Source organism: Sus scrofa, chromosome 12 (genome assembly GCF_000003025.6).
Source record: "Sus scrofa isolate TJ Tabasco breed Duroc chromosome 12, Sscrofa11.1, whole genome shotgun sequence".
NCBI lineage: Eukaryota > Metazoa > Chordata > Mammalia > Artiodactyla > Suidae > Sus > Sus scrofa.
Genome location: NC_010454.4, coordinates 1,465,512 through 1,483,561, shown reverse-complemented (window position 1 = coordinate 1,483,561; position 18,050 = coordinate 1,465,512). Strand labels below are relative to the sequence as shown.

General features: G+C 60.7%; 1 protein-coding gene across 1 annotated transcript in view; it reads right to left on the bottom strand.

Moving 5' to 3' along the window:
* SLC38A10 (solute carrier family 38 member 10) overlaps positions 1-2,317 on the bottom strand; it is a 33,255-nt gene extending 30,938 nt beyond the window's left edge. Inside the window, 1 exon segment of the mRNA XM_005668573.2 lies at positions 1,897-2,317. Within this exon segment, the coding sequence (XP_005668630.2) occupies positions 1,897-1,995 (99 nt within the window). The 5' untranslated portion in view covers positions 1,996-2,317.

The window sequence follows — 18,050 nt, the reverse complement described above, 5'->3', positions numbered from 1 at the left end:
CCAAACAGGCCGCACCGTCCTGTCCACAAAAGTTAAAGAACAAACACGTGGAGGAGCGCTTGCCAGACCCCGAAGCGCATCTAGGACACAACCTACTCACGGGATGGTCGCACCCGGCAACGCTGACGGTGGCGCTGGAGGTGGCAGGGGGACCTTCAGTGGGGAGGCAGGGTGGGGGGTGCTCGCTGTGTGTGCTCCTTAATCTCGGGGCTGGCTATCTGTTTTCGTTAACTACTTTATGAAAAGTCATCCAGAGTGTACCCAAAGTGCACTCGCTTTTCTGGATGCATGTTACACACGCTTCAGTAAAATGTTAATTCTTTTGGACAAGTACTCAAATTGCTACAACCAACCAAATAAACCAAAAAACAACACAACACGAACCCCAAGTTTTTTTTTTAATGACCTGGCTGCCAGATGAAAAACACACATCCCCAAACTGCCCACTGGCCTCACACCGTGTTCTGGCCGAGGGGCTTCCTGCGGAGAAGATGCTGAGTCCAACTGAGAGCAGCTCCTAATTCGGCCAGGCCCTCAGGGCGAGGCAAACCCCTGCCAGGTCTCCAGCCCCCACCTCTAAGCTCCCCCCCCCCACCCAGCAAGTCAGCCGGGCCCGTGCTTAAACGCTCCGGCAGCGGGCTCAGCAGCAGGCTCGTGCCCAGCCCACGGCAGACACTCAAATCTGAACCCCCAGAGCCCTGCCGCGGTGGCACGTGGCAGACAGGCGTGAAGGATGGCGGTACAGGTACAGGCGCAGGACAAGCCAACTACACATCCCAGGAGGCAGTTCTGTGCCAGGCGCGTCGCAGTGCGCGCTGGGATACGTAGTCCCTCCAGGAACACCCAGAGGGGGCCGGCCCACACTGCGACTCCCATGCCAAGACACAGATGTTGCCTTGGAGGTTCCAGAAGCCGCCAGCATGGCCTTCCACGTCAGCCCGCCGTCTCCATCCCCCCAGCAACACGGTCACCAAGCAAGTCAGAGCAACCGCTCACACGGGAACCGAAACGCATTTTCTTCTGCTTGCTATTTACAGCAAAGCATCCTAAATATGAAAAATGCAAAACCTGAATCTAAGATGAAGCAACTGGAGCCCACGTCAAGGCCAAAATATCATCTTATGCGCATTTTTCCACGTAAGGCTGGTCTTTGAGGGCCTGCTGGCCACCTGTCCTCCCCTGGTGTCCCACTGGTCCTCCTCCAGCCTCAAGAAAGCCGCTCTCCCTCGTGGCCAGCTCCTGCCCCAGGCGGCCGGGGGAGCGGCACCTCCAGTGTGGCACACAGGAAGCGGAGAAGTTCGTTTTTAGTTAAGAAGTTGCCCAATTTGATAACTCTGTCAACCTCCCTCTTCTAAAGGACCAAAAGCCTCTTTATTTGTGGATTAAACAGAAGCCAAATAAACCCACACCTCAAAAAAGGCTGAGTTTCTCTCCTGCAGTATTTAACGTCGGAATGACACCAATTTTTTAATACTTCCGACGTTTTCCGTTAAGGTAAGGTTTGCCCACAGCGAAACACAAAGCTCTGACGTGTCCAATCTGGTGAATTTAGCAACCCCCTCAGAACCCACACCCCAATCTAGTTCCAAGGCCGGGGTTGACCTGTGCGCTCCCGGAAAGGAGTGCGGTGGGATCAGAGTTGCAAGAAACGCCAGGAAAGGACGCGAACACGGAGTCCCGCGGTCACTCTCCAGTTTTCAAGATCGCCTCGCTACACGCTGCACCTCGGTCTGAAGTTACCAACGGTGCGCAAGCTGTTCGCGGGGGGCTTTCCCTCGGCTTCCGCGGCGGCGCCGGGGCGGGTGGGCTGCCGGGTCCCTCCTCCCGCCGCGCCGGCTCCCGTGACGGGCTGAGCCCGGGGCGGCCGGGGCGGCGACCACCGCCCGCTCGACTCACCTGTTTGAAGCAGAAGGGCATGGTGAGGACACTGACCCCTACTATGCTGTTCACTATGTTCGTGATAAGCCCCCAGTTGGAGGCCGCGGCCGCGGTCATGGCGCGAGGCCTGGGGCCCCGGAGCCCCGGGTCCAAGGCGCCGGCAGGACGGTGGGGCGCGAGACCCCGAGGGGGACGCCGCCTGGAGGAGGCGGTCTCGCGGGAAGGCGGCGGGAGCAGTCACCCTCCAGGCCCCGCCAGGCCCCGCGGCCGCCTCATAGCTTCGTCCCCCGCTGGCTCCCGCGGGCCACCGCAGCGTCCCCGAGCCCAGACCGGGAAAAGCCGCGGGGAGCCGGCGAGAAACACTCCGGTGCTGCTCGGCGGCCGCCTGGGCACGCACACTTCCGCCTTCCGCGAGCTCCTCCGCCCGGAAGTGACGACGAGGGGCGGAGCTCGGGGCAGGGCGCTCACCAATGAAAGGCGGACCTCGGCGCCTGCAGGGGCGGGGCTTGGATGGACGCACACGGGGGGGTGGGGACGGGGTCTATGGGGCGCACCTGTCCCTACAGCCAGCTGATCCTCCCTGTGGAGCTGGCGTCCTGCGCCATGTCTTGCAGGGTCTGGAGCACAAGAGCTCGCCCCTTGTGGCCCCCATCCGGAAGAGCAGTGGAGGGCAGGAGGGAAAGGGCCACGTCACGCCTTCTGGAGAGGAGCAGGATTTTAAGCCTTCATTTTCAGCAATTACCCTCGAGACCGATTGGGAGAAGTGTGCTAGATGCGCGGGTCTCCGGGGCTGCACCTTCATGTCAGCGTTGATAACGGATTCCAGGAGTTAGCGCCCACGTTTTAGGAGTGGGACGCTGAGCACAGAGAGGCTGAGTTCCTCAGCAAGAGTACACAGTTCTAAAGAGTGGGCATGGAGGAGTTCGCGTTTTGGCTCATCAGGTTAAGGACCAGTCTCCGTGAAGATGTGTGTTTGACCCCTGGCCTGCCTAAGTGGGTTAAGGATCCAGCGATGCCACAGGCTGCAGCACAGGTCGCAGATGTGGCTCAGATTCGGTGTTGCCATAGTGTAGACCCCTGCTGCAGCTCCCATTCGACCCCTGGCCCAGGAACTTCCATATGCCACGATGCAGCCACAATTTAAAAAAAAAAAAAATTGGAGTTCCTGCTGTGGCACAACAGGTTAAGGATCCAGTATTGCAGCAGCTGTGGTGTAGGTCACACCTGGGTCTGGGATAGGATCCCTGTCCGGGCAACTTCCATATGCCGTGGATGCGGTGGAAAAACATTTTTTTAAATAAGCAATAATAAAATAGCCCGGAATATATATATCCATTCTCCTGCTGAGGGCCACCGAGTTGCTTCCAATTATTTGCCATTATAAACAGTGATTCAGTGAACACCACGGCCCTTGTCTTCTCGGGTGTTGGGGGGGCTCCAGGGTAAACCCGTAGAAGCAGAACTGCCGGTTCACGTGCAGGCACACCTTCATTTTACCAGGTATTGCCCAATCGCTCTTCAAGTAGTTATGAGAGTTCTTGCTAGTTTACATCAGAGGCTGGACAATTTTTTTGTTTGTTGTCTTTTCTAGGGCTGCACCGCGGCATATGGAGGGTCCCAGGCTAGGGGTCTAATCGGAGCTATAGCCACCAGCCTACACAACAGCCACAGCAACATAGGATCCGAGCCCCATCTACAACCTACATCACAGCTCACGGCAATGCCGGATCCTTGACCCACTGAGCAAGGCCAGGGATGGAACCTGCAACCTCATGGTTCCTAGTCGGATTTATTAGCCACCGAGCCACGACGGGAACTCCAGAGGCTGGTCAATTTTTCCTGCGAAGAGCCAGGTAGCAAATATTTTCTGTTTCAAAAGCCACATAGTGGAGTTCCCATTGTGGCTCAGTGGAACCAAGCCTGACTAGCATCCACGAGGACACAGGTTCGAGCCCTGGCCTGGCTCAGTGGGTTAAGGATCTGGCATTGCTGTGGCTGTGGTGTAGGCTGATAGCTCTGATTCAGCCCCTAGCCTGGGAACCTTCATGTGCCATGGGTGTGGCCCTAAAAAGACAAAAAAAAAAAAAAAACCACATAGTCTCTGCCATGACTATTGAAAGCAGCCCTAGACAACACATAAACAAATAAGTGTGACTGTGTTCTAACAAGACTCTATTTACAAAAGCATGGCTGCCCCATTTTGGCCAAGGGGCCATAGATCTTGGGCTCTGGCTGCACCCTGCCACAAACATTCATTTGGTAGTATCCTTTTGGCCAGTTTGGTGAGCAAAATGCAATCTCATTGTAGTCTTTAATCTGTTCTCCCTAATTACAAATGAGGTTAATCATCTACTCATATTTTTATTGTCCATTCATATCTCTTTTTTGTAAGGGCCATACCCACAGCCATATGGAAGTTCCCAGGCTAGGGGTCGAACGGGAGCTGCAGCCGCTGGCCCACACCACAGCCACAGCCACACAAGATGCGAAGTGCAGCTGTGACCTATGCAGCAGTGGGCAGCAATGCCAGATCCTTAATCCACTGAGCGAGGCCCGGGATCAAATCTGAGTCCTCATGGATACTAGCCGGGTTCTTAACCCACTGAGCCACAATGGGAACTCCTGTTTTGTATTTCTTGAAATGCTTGTTCATTTCTGGCCACTTTTCTAACGAGCTATTTGTCTTTGATTTTACAAATTCTGAGTTCGCTCAACGTGCCCGTGTCCCTGAATTGGGGTTTGTCTGTCTCCTCGTTGTGTTGGTTTTCCGTTGTTGTTGTTGTCGTTGTAACAAATCTGCTGACCAACACCATCTGTTCTTACGGTTCTGTGGGTCAGAGGTTCCGAATGGAGCTCCCCAGACTGAAATCAAGGTGTCAGCAGGTCGTCCCCTTCCTGGGAGCTCTCGGGGACCCTCCATTTCCTGCTCATTGGATCGGTGGCAAAATTCAGGTCCCTTGGGTGGTAGGACCACAGCCACCCATTTCCTACCAACTGAAAACTAGGGTCCGTTCCCAGTTTCTAGAGGCCACATTCCCTGGCTTGTGGCCCCCGTTCTCCAACTTCAAAGCCGGTGGCAGGGGAGGGGTCAACTTTGTCTCTCTCCGACCCAGGCAGGAAAAGTTTTCAATTTTAAGGATTCGTGTGATTAAACCCAGCCCATCCGGATAATCCAGGATAATCCCCCGTCTCAAGGTCTGTAACCTCAATCACAGCTGCAAAGTCCCTTTGCCACGTGAGGTAACATACTCACAGGCTCCTGGGATGAAGGGGTGCACGTCTTTGGGGGGAGTCGGTCTTCTGCCTCCCACACGCATGAGGAAATTCCAGTTAGGTCTTTGGCAGCAACATCACGGATGTGCTGCCGTGTTTCCACGGAGTCCCAGCAGGGGATTTGTCCCACGACTAGTGCTGGTCTTTTTGTGTTTTTTGTGTTTTTCTTTTTTTTTTTTTTTTTGGCCGCTGTTTGTTTTTGTTTTTGGGGGGCTACACTCTCAGCATATGGAGGTTCCCAGGCTTGGGGGCAAATCCAAGCTACAGCGGCCAGCCTACACCACAGCCACAGCCACGCCGGATCCCCGACTCACCGATAGAGGCCAGGAATCGAACCCGAGTCCTCAGGGATTCTAGTCAGATTCACTTCCATTGCACACTAACGGGGACTCCCTGGTAATGGTCTCTTTGCTCATTCGATTAAGTACCTGAAAGTTATATCTTTCCCTCGGTGATTCCGGAGTGGTCTGTGGGAGGTCCTTTGAAACCGAATGTTCTGGTCCTTGTCAGACTTCCCCCGTGAACTCCAGGGGGCTGTTGAATTCGGTGGGTTGTCACCCATCTCCAGCACTACTTTCTCTTACGGCTGTGCCCACCTGAAGGTCTCAGGACCGAAGTTTAAAGCAGGGAGGGGCAGCACCGTGGCCATTTCCCGGCCAGCAGCCCTCCTTCTCACCACCCACACGTGAATTCACTTAGCAGAGCCCAAAGGGCACCGCCGTCCCACAGGAGCCGTCTGTGGCTTCTGGAAGACAAAGGCTGTGTGACCCTGGTACACAAATGAACCTCTCTGAGCCTGCGCTGGGCACCCATCCCTGAAGTGGTAGCAGCTTTCCATTAGGCTGATGGAGCCACAGGCACCATCTACGGAAGGAGGGGAAGGGACCAGATGAGGGTCCCGCCTCTGGCTGCTGGCAGTTTAGGTCTTCAAACTGGGGGATGCTGACCCCACCTGGCACGTGAGCCGGGAGGTGAAGGATCCGGTTCTCCCACACTAGGCAGGCTGGGGGGCCTGCTTTACTAAGGGTGAAGCCGCCACCACCCGCTTCTCCCTCCCGTCCGTCTCCCCCACCTCGGTCCTCACCACAGACATGCAGGGACCTGGCCTGGGTTAAATCCACGTGGGAGCAGAGCTGCTTCAGCAAGGGGCACCCGGAGAAGAGGCCCTGGGCCACAGGAGCCAGCGGCGGCGGGCAGACCCTGGGCAGTGGAGCAGGCCGTGCCCTGGCTGCCAGGACCCTGGGTCAACCCTCGGTGTCTTCAGGTGCTAAATGGGGCCGAGGAGCGTGCTCCGGGGTTCTCCCTGGGGTCACAGGTACGAGTCCAGGTGAGGGCTGGTCCCTTCTCTCCTGGAGAGAAGGCAATCCTGGTTTTTCCTCTGCGTCTCCAGCTTCCAAACTAGAGGCGTGATGGGTGGAGGGGGGGGGGCAGCATGGTCCGTAGGAAACGAATCCTGGGGCCCAGGGGGTGGGGGTGGGGTGATGTGGGCATCAGGGAGCCTCGCGGGGGGCGGGGGGCGGTGCTCTGGTCTTTCCTCACCCTGGGCAAGCAGGGGTTAAACGGGCCCAACTGTCCAGACACCCAGTCCCATTCCCCTCTCTGGTGGGGTTCTCCCTCCTTCAGACCGTCTGCGTCAGTCTGGAGGCCGCCCCGAGCCCAGGGAGGTGGCCGAGGGGAGGGGGGAGCCCAGGCCTGGTGGCCCCCGGCCCGGACTCCCCGCACGCCCCTCCCGCTGTTTATATAACCCCAGAGCCATAAAACTGACAACAGGTCCGAGAGCCGCGAACGGATCCCATTGAGCATCCGCTGGGCGGGGCCGTGGGTCACGTGCGGCGGGGACGCCTCCGAGCCCCTCCCACTGCCCGGCCTCCCGTCGGAGGGGGGCAGCGCCGGAAGCCCGGGGCGCGACCCGCTTCCCGCGAGCCTCAGGGCTGCACCCCGCCCCCGCCCGCCCGGCCCTGGCTGCCCCTGGTTTTCCCGGTGGGGGCATCGGTGGGGGCGGTCAGGCCTTAATGCGACGGGAGAGAGGTGGCATGGGCTTTACCGAAGTGCACACCCTCCGTTCATTTCGCAGCCCCTCTGGGGAGGGGGGGGGCCAGTCCCAGGTGGCCTGGAGGGCGATGAGGTCCCCTCCTCTGCTGGGACCCCCCCATTGGAGACGTCTGCAGGGGAGCTTTCCCGGGGCTGATGAGGGGGACCTGGGTAGGCCGCCCTGAGCCGGTGGCTGAAGTGGGCTCAGCTTTGAGAGTCCGCCCTCTGCCCCAGCCTCTCAGGCCGCTGATCAAGGGTGTTTCCCAGAGCTCAGCTGTGGTGACTTTGGGGGCCTGGGATCCTGGAGGAGGGCTGGGGGCCGCGCCTGGGAGAGGACGGCAGGAGAGCAGTGTTTCTGGGCGCCTGGGCTGGGTGGGCCTGGGAGAGCTGGGGTGTCTGGCAGTGTCTTTCAGGGGTCTTGACACTGGGTCCCTCTGCCTCCAGGGGCCTCTCTCTGGAGCAGGGGCAGCCAGGAGACCCTCTGTTGGAAAAACCCCAGATGAACCATCCAGCTCTCCGGCGCCCCTGACCCACACCAGAATCCTAGGAGCCTGGGAAGGCAGTACCTCCCTGTTATGCTTTTTTGGGGGTGGGGTCTTTTCGTCTTTTTAGGGCCGCACTCTCGGCATATGGAGGTTCCCAGGCTAGGGGTTGAATCGGAGCTATAGCGTCTGGCCTCCAGCACAGCCACAGCAACGCGGGATCCAAGCCGCATTTGCGACCTACACCGCAGCTCACGGCTACGCCAGATCCTAAGCCCACTGAGTGAGGCCAGGGATTGAACCTGCATCCTCATGGCTCCTAGTCAGATTCGCTTCTGCTGCACCACGGTGGGAGCTCCATACCCCTCTCCTTTTACAGGTGGGGAAACTGAGGCTCAGAGAGGTGAGGCGATTTCCTCAAGACCACACAGCTCCTAAGTGGGGGGCCCAGACCTACACGCAGGGGTTGTGGCACCACAGTTCCTGCACCTTGGGGCCACTAGCCTGTGCCGCCTGAGCTGACCGGGGGGAGGCAGCGTCCTCTAGCTGCCGCTGGAGTCCAGGGCCGGGCCTGCAGGACGAGCTCCTGGGGATGCTTCAGGCCACGCTGGAGGAAAGGGGACATCGGAAAGAGCACTCCAGCTCTCCAGACCGGCCCCGGGCTCCCCTGCACACAGGCTTCGGGGCCGCCTGTGGCCTCTGTCGATCTGGTCCCCACCGGAGCCTCCCCTTTCACTGGGCTGAGAGGGGAGCCTTGGCCAGGTCCCATCCAGCGACCGGGAACGGGGAGCGTCCCCAGCCCCATCGGGGAAGGCCTTCTGTGACCCAGTGTCAAGACCCCTGTGTGACCTCTGTGATGTCCCTGGGCTCAGACAAAAGCTGCAGATGGTATCCTTGGCCACCAGGAGAAACCCCCTCCCCGAGTCCCATTACTGCCTTGTAGTTAGAGGGGTGGTTGAGAATTCAAGATAGAAAACCTGCTTTCATCTACCTTTTTTTTTTTTTTTTTTTTTTTTTTTTCTTTTCTGAAAATTCCAGACACGAGGAGAGAGCTGCCTGGACACATAGGTGCAGAGTCGCACGTCCAGACACACAAACTGGCGGGCACAGGCCCCAGGCACCCTCCCGGCAGCCCCTGCGAGCACGGGTCCCCCACCGTTTGCAGGTGGCTTCCTGCCCTTCTTGTTGGGGCTGGAGGCAGACCTGGGGGCAGGAAAGGCAGGGCCCTCTCTCGTGACACACCGAGCATGTTGAGAGCTGGCACCTGACCCCAGTGGCACCTGACCCCTCACCAGAGGCCATGTACTCCCCCGACTGCGCCATCTGCCCTGAGCTGGGATGCCAGGCCGTCCCAGGGCCACTTTCCGCTGAGCCTCAGGCTGGCAGATGGGACCCCAACATGCACTCAGCCCGCCCTCCACCCGGCCGCACGGACCAAGCAGGCCCGCCAGGGACCCAGGCTGCGTCTCAAGAGTGAGGACAGACTGGGGGTGTTCTGGCTGCAGATGTGAGCTCCCCAGGCCCCCTGGCCAGTCAGATGCCTCAAGGCTTTGTGAGAGAGCAAGAAACGGCCATTTCACCTTCCAGGAGGGACCGGCCAGCCACGGTGGCCCGAGCGTGGCAGATGTGCCCTGCCAGGGGCGGGGATGGGCCTGGGGGACCTGCCTTCCTTTCTCTTCATCCCCTTCTGCCTCTGGTCCTGACACATCACAGCACCGGGGAGACCACCCCAGCACAGGCCCTCTCCAGGGCAAGTGGCCCCAGGATCAGAGGTGTCTATCACTTGTCTCCCCTAAAAAGTGTGTCCCAAACAAGGCTTGCCGGGTCTCCCAGGGCCCATGGGCCCTGCTGAGGCTCCAGGGAAGGCTGTGACCCGCAGGGCAGGAGACGACACTGCAAAGTCAGATGGTTCCTTTCGTGTGGGGGAGCCTTTCTCTCTCGCGCTCCTGGACACTCAGCTCCTCCAGGCAGCCCCAGCGGCCCAGAAAAATCCATATCTGACTTTGCTGGGTTGGGGGACAGGACTGCAGCAGGTGGTGGAGACACAGCTGGGCGTCCCGGGGCACAGTTGGGCCGCATCCAGGCTCCCCATCCAGCAGCTGCGGCCCCGGGCAGGACAGCGGGCTGAGGGCGGTGTGCAGGAATGCAACATGCCCGGGCGGGTGAGGGGCGCAGCTTCTGAGAGCTCCCCAGCTGCGCAGAGGCCCAGGCAGATGGAGCCTTGGTAATTAGAGCCGGGGACAGCCCAGGGCTGACGAGACAGGGAGCGCAGGTGGGGACCGTGGGAGGCTCTCTCTGGGGACCCAGGCCCCTCCGCTCCCCAGGCAGAGGTTGGGGCGGAGCAGGGGGAAGGCGGCCTTCACTGAGGCAGGGGTCCCCGGCAGGGAAGCCACGGAGGCCCGAGGGCAAGGCCAGGGGCAGTGGGCCTGGCCGCCCTCCGACCCACGCCAGGCTGTGTCTAATCCTCCGGCCCCTCCCGTGGGAGGAAGCAGATTCCCCTCTGACACCTGCTGGAGGACCCCCCTGCCGCACCCCCCCCCCCAGAGGGCAGCCTCAGCTCCATGTCCCCTTCAGAGGGGCTGAGAGGGCTGCGGGCTCTGGGCGAACTTCCGATGTCTCCCCACCTTCTGACCAACAGGCTGGGTTTTCGCACATGGGTTTTCGCCAGCCACACCCCTCCCACAGCCCTGACAGCAAATGAAGTACACAGCAGGTGCCTAATTGGTGAGGAGCCCCCTCCCTCTCCCAGCACGGCCCACCCTTTCTTCCGCAGCTCAGGGCCCCTGTGCCCAGGGAGGGAGAGGCGCTGCTGACCGCACTTACCTGGAGGAGAAGCAGCGGGAATGCATGCAACGGGCCCGTCACTGCCAGCCGGGGTCATGACCGTCGTTTGGGTGTCTGAACACAGACCAAGGTTTTGGATAACCTAGGAGAGCTAATGATAGTCCAGGCTAGTGGGGTGCTGAGCCCCAAGCCAGACACCCCCTGCACGTCCAGGGCCCATCAGGGGCTGGGGCTGATGGCAAGGGCCACCAGACTCGGTCCTCACCCAGGCTCCTCCAGAGGTCCCCACGCCACCTGCGCTGTGGCCGCCTCCCAACCTACTCTCCGGCCTCCTGGAGCCGCCCACCTTTCCTGGCCACTGCCCCGCAGGCCCTCCCCCGGCCCCTCTCGGAGCCCCGCTGGCTCCTCCTGCTGAAAGCCTCCCTGGGCCTCTCCCTGTCCGAACTGGGTTTTACCTGCCCGGCTCATGTGTCCAAATTCCACCAGACAGGGACTAACACAAGGCCTCGTGGGCGGCTGGAGTATTATCCATGCTTTCGCAGGCAGGGGGTTTGCTGGAGGGGGGTGGGGGGAGATAAAGGATGGCTGAGCGGGTGTGTGGACACGTGGCTGGGTGGCTGGGCAGTGCACGGGGCAAATGATTGATGGGGAGTTGGATGGGCCAGTGGATGAAGGGGGAGCTGGTGAATGGGCGGGTGGGTGACAGACACGTGAGTCAGTGATGCTGTATGGATGGGTGGGTGGCTGGGTGGAGGGGTCGATGGATGGAGAAATGGGTGGGCTGGTGGGTGTGGCCTGGACCACAGCCCTCTCCAAGTGGAACCGCAGGTCCCAACCCTGTGAGTTTCATCTTGGTGAGTCTTTTTTTTTTTTTTTTTTTTTTTTTTCCAGGGCCACACTCTCAGCATATGGAGATTCCCAGGCTAGGGTTGAATTGGAGCTGTAGCCGCCGGCCTATGCGCCAGTCAAAGCAATACCAGATTTGAGCTGCGTCTGTGACTTACACCACAGCTCACGGCAACGCGGGATCCTTAACCCACTGAGCAAGGCCAGGGATCGAAACTGCGTCCTCATGGTTACTAATCAGATGCATTTCCACAGAGCCACAATGAGAACGCCCCGTTTTGGTGAGTCTTAAATCAGCCAAATGTGTTCAGTTTGGGGAGACAAAACCCAGCATTGTTCTCACCATCAAACAGGCTAAGCATGGAAGGCTCACGGGATCTCACAGCTGACACAGGTGGCTGAGAAGCTGGGCTGGGAAACAGGGCTCCCGGGGAGGCGGGAAGCAGGAAGAGCATCACCCATCTCTGGGCAGAGCCGCGACAGCTGGTCGGCCACACCAGCGGACTCGCCCATCCCTGCCCCTGGTGACTTGATCCGGGGTCACCCACCGTCCAGAACCAGGGGGAGTCTGCCGGCCAAAGTCTGGGTCACGCACCGAGGTCTGGGTCCCTGGCTGCCAGGGAGGTTGTGCCCAGTGTCTGGCTTCCTATGGGGCAGAGACCACGAGGCAAGGGGGGTCCCTCCCTCAGCAAGAATCAGGTTTGGCCCCGCTAGTCTCAGGACTGGGGTCTTCCGGGGTGAGGCCCCTGCCCAGCCAGCCCCCCAGGATGCCGTGTTGGCATGTCCCAGAGGGTAAGGGCAGGACCCAGAGCCTTCCTGGGGACTCCCGCACAGGCCCTGGGGTGAGGATCTTGAAATCCTTACCTGTCTGACCACCTGTCGAGTGGCCGTCTCGTCCTGGGCCTCTGAGTGCCAGGCGACAGCGTCTTGGGGACAGGCTGCAAGCATTGGTGGAGACGGGCATTGGGGGGCATCCAGACCACTGGCAGTGGTCACCTTGCTTAGCGCCCTGAGTACCTGACAAAACCACAGGGAACCTTGGGTGTGCCCAGGAAGCCCCCACAGCCCCGGGTTCCCAGAATCCTCTCCGGGGGGGCGGGGCCTGGCAGAGGTGGGGGCGGGGCCGGAGCCCTTTGGTGCTGAGCTGTGTCCCCCTGGAGTGTCCGCCAAAGGTTTTCTAAACGTTCCCCTTGCCGCTTTATAGAAGCCTGATGGAGCTCGCCGATTGCACACAAGGGATTTTCATTATTTCAGAAGGCTGCCTCCCCAGAGGAGGCCAGGGGACAGGCCCTTGTCCCCTGGTGTGCTAGGACACCGGGAAGAGCTCTGTTTGAGAAACAAAAGTCGGATTCATGTGCAGAGACCACCACGACCCCAGCCTCCTTCCCTTCCACACTGGGGATCGCTGCCCCCCATCCTTCACCAGAAGCCCCTGGACACGCCCCTCCCACGTGCGGGTGGCAGGAGGATGTGGCTGGCAGCCCCTCTGCCAGGTCACTCAAACCGCCCTGGATCACCCCACTTCCCGAGAAACGCGGCTGGGGGTGTCGGAGGGAGCTCAGGCGTGGCCCGGACAGCCCCGGCCCCTGGAAGGCGCCCAGGTGGGGGTCCCTGGGGAGGAGGCCTGCGGCCGCGGCCTGAGTGATGGGCAGCCCTGCAGAGCGCGGGCCCAGCAGGCTTGTGAACAAAGACCAGGTAAGGACATAAATCAACCTCCGGCTCACAGTTCCTGCTCTGAAAGGCCCTGTAAAACACGGGAGAAAAGTGACCTGTCAGGGGGACAGATGGCAGCTCTAGTGGCCGCCCAACGGGGCCAGGTCCCCCCACCCTCGGGGTCCCACCTGCCCGGGTGTCCCCCTCCCCCCAGGGGCTGGATGCCCGTGGCCTGGGCAGTCCTGGAGCAGAAGCCAGGCAGGGGGAGAGAAGGGGCATCTAGCAGACCTCCCTGGAGCGGGGGGAGTCTGGCTTCTGAGCACCCCCGACACACACGCTCACACATGCGCGCACACACGCACACACCCTGGCAGCGGCGCCCAGCTGCCTGAGCCATCAGGCTGTAAAACGGATGGAGACCAGGGATGGTGTCAGCAGACAGCTGGAGCACCTTTTAAAAAATGTAATCTCTTTTTATTTCCCTCCCGGCCCCTCCTCCCTCCACCCCGTAACCTCCCCGTCACCCCTCTCCCTTCCCTCCGGCGGGCTGGCAGTGACCTTGGTACCCAGACCTTGGCCTGGGGCGGCTGGAAAGCTCAAGGACGCCCTCCTCACCTCCAGCCGCTCGGGGTGGGAGAGCGTGGCTAGCGAGCCAGCGCATGGGGTGGGGGACAGACAGAGCCCCCTCTGCAGACTGTGGCCCACAGCCAGGCTCCAAGGTGCCCTCGGCACCTGACACGCCGCAGCCCTGGGCTGACGCGGGACCTGGCCCCGTGGCTGCCGGCTGGATGAAAAGGGCAGGAGGCGTCTGGGGTCCTGGGCACCACGCGGGGGCACCCTCGCCTGCCACACCCACCCCGTGGCCACTGGTCTCAGGCAGCCCTTCTGTGTCTCCTGGGGACAGTGCTCACCAGCCCTGGGCCACCCGTCTGGCCTGGAGGGGTCATCAGCTTGAGTTGTCTGGGGCGGGAGGGAAGTCGGGAGAAACTAAGGGAGGGGTCTCACCCCGAGGTCCCCTGCAGCTCCCGCAGGGTGGGGAGGCGGGAGAGCCCACCCGTTCTCGTGCAACAGGGGCTGAAAGGGCCAAACATCCATCCTCCAGGGGCGGGGGGTCCAAAGGCACAAAGCTCGGGAGGTTTTCTGGACGGTGCCTGGGTGTGTGGGTCGGGGGCTGGCACTGAGGGCAGGGGGGCAGGTCAGGGCATGGGAGAGGGACAGGCCTGCGTCGGCTGGGCACACAGGCCCCACGGAAGACTGTCACCAAGGACTCGGACCTCTGGGCACTGCCTTCTGTCTGTCCCTCCGGCAGACGGACGAGGCTCCTGGGGGCCGGGCGGGAGGGGCACAGAGGCGGAGAGATACACCGAGACGGGGAGACCGGAGGGCGAGACCCAGAGGCCGAGGCCAAGGCGGGCAGGGGGGGGAGGGCGGAGGCCAGATGTCTGTGTGCAGAGCAGGGCCGGGCAGAGAGCATCCCGCTGGTCCTGGGCTGCCCTGGGCCCCTCAGCCGGACCCGAGGCTCCGGGGACCTGGGCCCTCAACTTGCCGTAGCAGCCAACTCCCTCCGGCTGAGATGGGGAGGAAGGGGCAGAGAAGAGGGGAGGGGACCCTGAATTCAGGCCTCATTCCAAGCACGGTCCCCAGGTCTCCACTGGGTGCCCAGGCACGGCTGGCCCAGACGCTGGGCTCTGACCCTGACAGACTGGCTGACAGCCGACGTGTCCCCTGCGCTCCCCCAGATCCCTCTGGAACAGTGGCTCTTGCAGCCCAGGGGCAGGCCGAGCCGGGGGCCAGGGGGCCTGACGGTGGGCTGGCAGATGACCGAAGGCGCTGGCCTGTCCTGGGGGAGATGGGGTCCCCCCACTCCTTCGGCGCCCGCGGCGTGGTGAGCATGAGGGCAGCTGGGGAGGGTGGGCTCAGCCACCCCCCATCAGGACTTGGGTGCTGAGCAGGTCCCCAAGGGTCAGGAGGGCTGGTGGCCCCAAGGGGCCTGGCACGGGGGCAAAAAGGCACAAGGCGGGGAGCGCTGGGGAGGGCGGGGCCGTGGCTGGGGGCTCCCAATGTCGCCACGCCCTCTTTGCAGGCCCTTCCAGCCATCGCCCCTGCTTGCCTCCCGCCCCGGCCTGTCTCCCCCTCCTGGCACCACGCCCCTTGCTGTGGCCCCAGCCACTGCCCCCACTCTTCGGCCCTGGGAGTCTTTCCTGTTGCTGCTGAAGCCCAAGATCCCACCCTGTCTGAGGATGACGATCCACTTCCAGAAATCCACGCTGTTCACCCTCACGCGCACACTCACACACACTCACTCGCACACACACACACATCCCAGCCTCTGGTGCCCGAGGGCCTGGGGGTGGGCAGTGGGGGTGGGTGTGGATCCCGGGACCCACGAGCACCCATGCGTCCACGCGTGTGCACACGCTGGCGCCCGGGCACAGGGTCCCTGCGCCCCCTCCCTGGCTGTCTCTTGCCACAGGCTCTCCACCCAGAGGCTGAAGGCCCCTCTTGCCGCTGTCCGGGCACCGCAGTTTGGGGCGCTCATGGGGCCCCAAACTGTGAGAGCCTGTGAGAGCCTGAAGTTCCCGCGGGGGCCCCAGGGAACCCTGTGATGGAGGGGGGGCCCTGGCTCATGCCTTCGGGGCATCCCAGCTCCACGACTCAGCCCAAATCTCCCCTGTCCGCTTGCACACCCCGGGCTGGTTTTGCCTTCTCTGGCCAGTGGCCTGCCCCGTGAGGCAGCCCATCTGACCCCCTCGGGCCCCAGCCCTGCCCCCTCCTCTTCCTCGTCTCTGCCTGGAATCTCCCGTAGTAAGCGCTGGGGCCTGGGCGGCCTGGGCACAGGCTTATGTAGGACAGGCCTCAGGTCCCCGGGGGCAGCAGAGGCAGAAAACCAGGTCACAGCCAGCGAGCCTCGATGCCAGTACAGTCCTGAGAACCGTCAGGAAACACGGGTGGGCCCTGCCGGGGCTGCAGGGGCTCCCTGGCTTCTCGGGGCAGCTGAAAGGTGGTGGCTGAGCACACGGTTGCCACCGTCATCTGAGAGCCTTGCATGCAGGGGCTCTGGGTGCAGAGGCCTCCGTGAAGAGCTGGCATCAAACACATCCCAGGGTAGGACCTAAGTTTGCTGGTGTGGTTGCTTCTGAGACGCTCTGTTTTTCTATGTTTTCAAAAAATTAAGGCTTCTGGAGTTCCCACTGTGGCTCAGCGGTTAACGAGGATTCATGAGGATGCGGGTTCGATCCCTGGCCTCGCTCAATGGGTTAGGGATCCTGTGTTGCTGTGGCTGTGGCGGAGGCTGGCAGCTGCAGCTCTGATACGACCCCTGGCCTGAGAACCTCCATATGCCCCAGGTGCGGCCCTAAAAAGCAGGAAAAAAAAAAAAAAAAAAAAAAGCTGCCTAACTCTAAGGAGACAAAGAGAAACCTCATGAAGCCAGCGGTGTTAGGAGCCCACATCTGGATTGGCAAGTTCTTGGCCACCCCCTAGGGGCGTCACAGAGCGGGAGAGCACACAGGATTAAGTAGTTGATAGCACAGGCACCTCCAGGCTGGGGACCCGGGCAGGTCCTGCTACCTGGGTGGGGCCTGGGTTCGTCTTCATTACCTCTCAGGGCTGGAGCCCCCTCCCCAGGACTCGGCTCGCCTACCGGGGTCCCTGCTGCCTGCTCGCGCCTGACCCCAAGCCCCCAAGGGGAGCCGGACAGGACCACGGCTCCCCCCGCCCAAACACACCTCTCTCTCCCACAAAATAATTTAATGCAACTTAATGGCTTGAAGTCGATGTAAAAATTACAGGCGTGGGGGTGGGGGGCGGTGGGGGCCTGGTAAGAAATCCTTTTGAAAATATAATTGAGTTAATGGAGCCGTAACTGTGTCTCATCTTGGGGGGTAATTGGCCCGCTTTTTGTCACCCTGTCCATTTACATGCTCCTGTTTTCGTTTAGCTATTGATTTTTTTCTTTATAAAGTGGGCCACTTTACTGCAATTTTTAAAGCCCCAGTGATGAATAAAAACCTCATCTTCCTACTCATTAAGACACAGGAATTAGCCGGGCTCAGGGCCCCTGCCGTCAATCTGCGTGGCGTTTCTGGGCTGCTGCGTTTTGGGGGAGGCCCAGCGGCTGCTCGCTCATGGCAGCAAGAGGGGCCACGTCTTCCCGGAGGCAGGTCCTGGGCGAGGGGCCCCCTTGGGCGGGTGTCCTAAGGGAGTGGAGGGCTGAAGGGGTCTCCCTGGCCCAGCACCTGCATCTTTGTGGCTCTAACTCAGAGGCCCCACCCACCTGCCTCTGCCCGCAGACCAAGGTCGCAAGTCCTTTAGAATCTTTTTAAATTGTAAAATCTTTACACACACGGAATGAAGTTCAACGGCCGGCGCCTCAACCTGCAATGGCAACGTCTGGGGGCTGCCTGCCCCCCCCAACCTGCCCCATCTCCGGCAACCAGGCTATTGTTTGATCTTACTCACTCTCAGATGCCTTGCAGGTGCCCCTAGACCCACCTGTCTTTTTTTTTTTTGTCTTTTTTTGCCATTTCTAGGGCCGTGCCCGTGGCATATGTTGGTTCCCAGGCTAGGGGTCCAATCGGAGCTGTAGCCACCAGCCTACACCACAGCCACTGCAATGTAGGATCCAAGCCACGTCTGCGACCTACACCACAGCTCATGGCAACGCTGGATCCTTAGCCCACTGAGCAAGGCCAGGGATCGAACCCACAACCTCATGGTTCCTAGTCAGATTCGTTAACCACTGCACCACGACGGGAACTCCCCGCCTGTCTTTTTTAATGACCTTGTAGTACTCCCTTGCCTGTCTCTTCCGTGGTGTGTCTGGGTTTGAGGAGACCTGGGATCCCGGGATGTATCAATGCCAGAAGTATCCCAGGGACACGGGGACAGATGGTCCTGATGGGTGAGCTTCCGTGCGTGCCCTCAGCCAGCGTGCTCCTGTTGGAAGTTTAGGTAGTTGCTAATTTCTCACCCTGACCTCTGGTGGCACAGCCTTTGTGCCTTATACATATGTTTCTGGAAGATAACATTTCTCCTAAGAGAAGCTGCTGGTGAAAGGCGTGCCTATTGCCAATCTTGATTGCTATGGCCAAACTGCTTGGC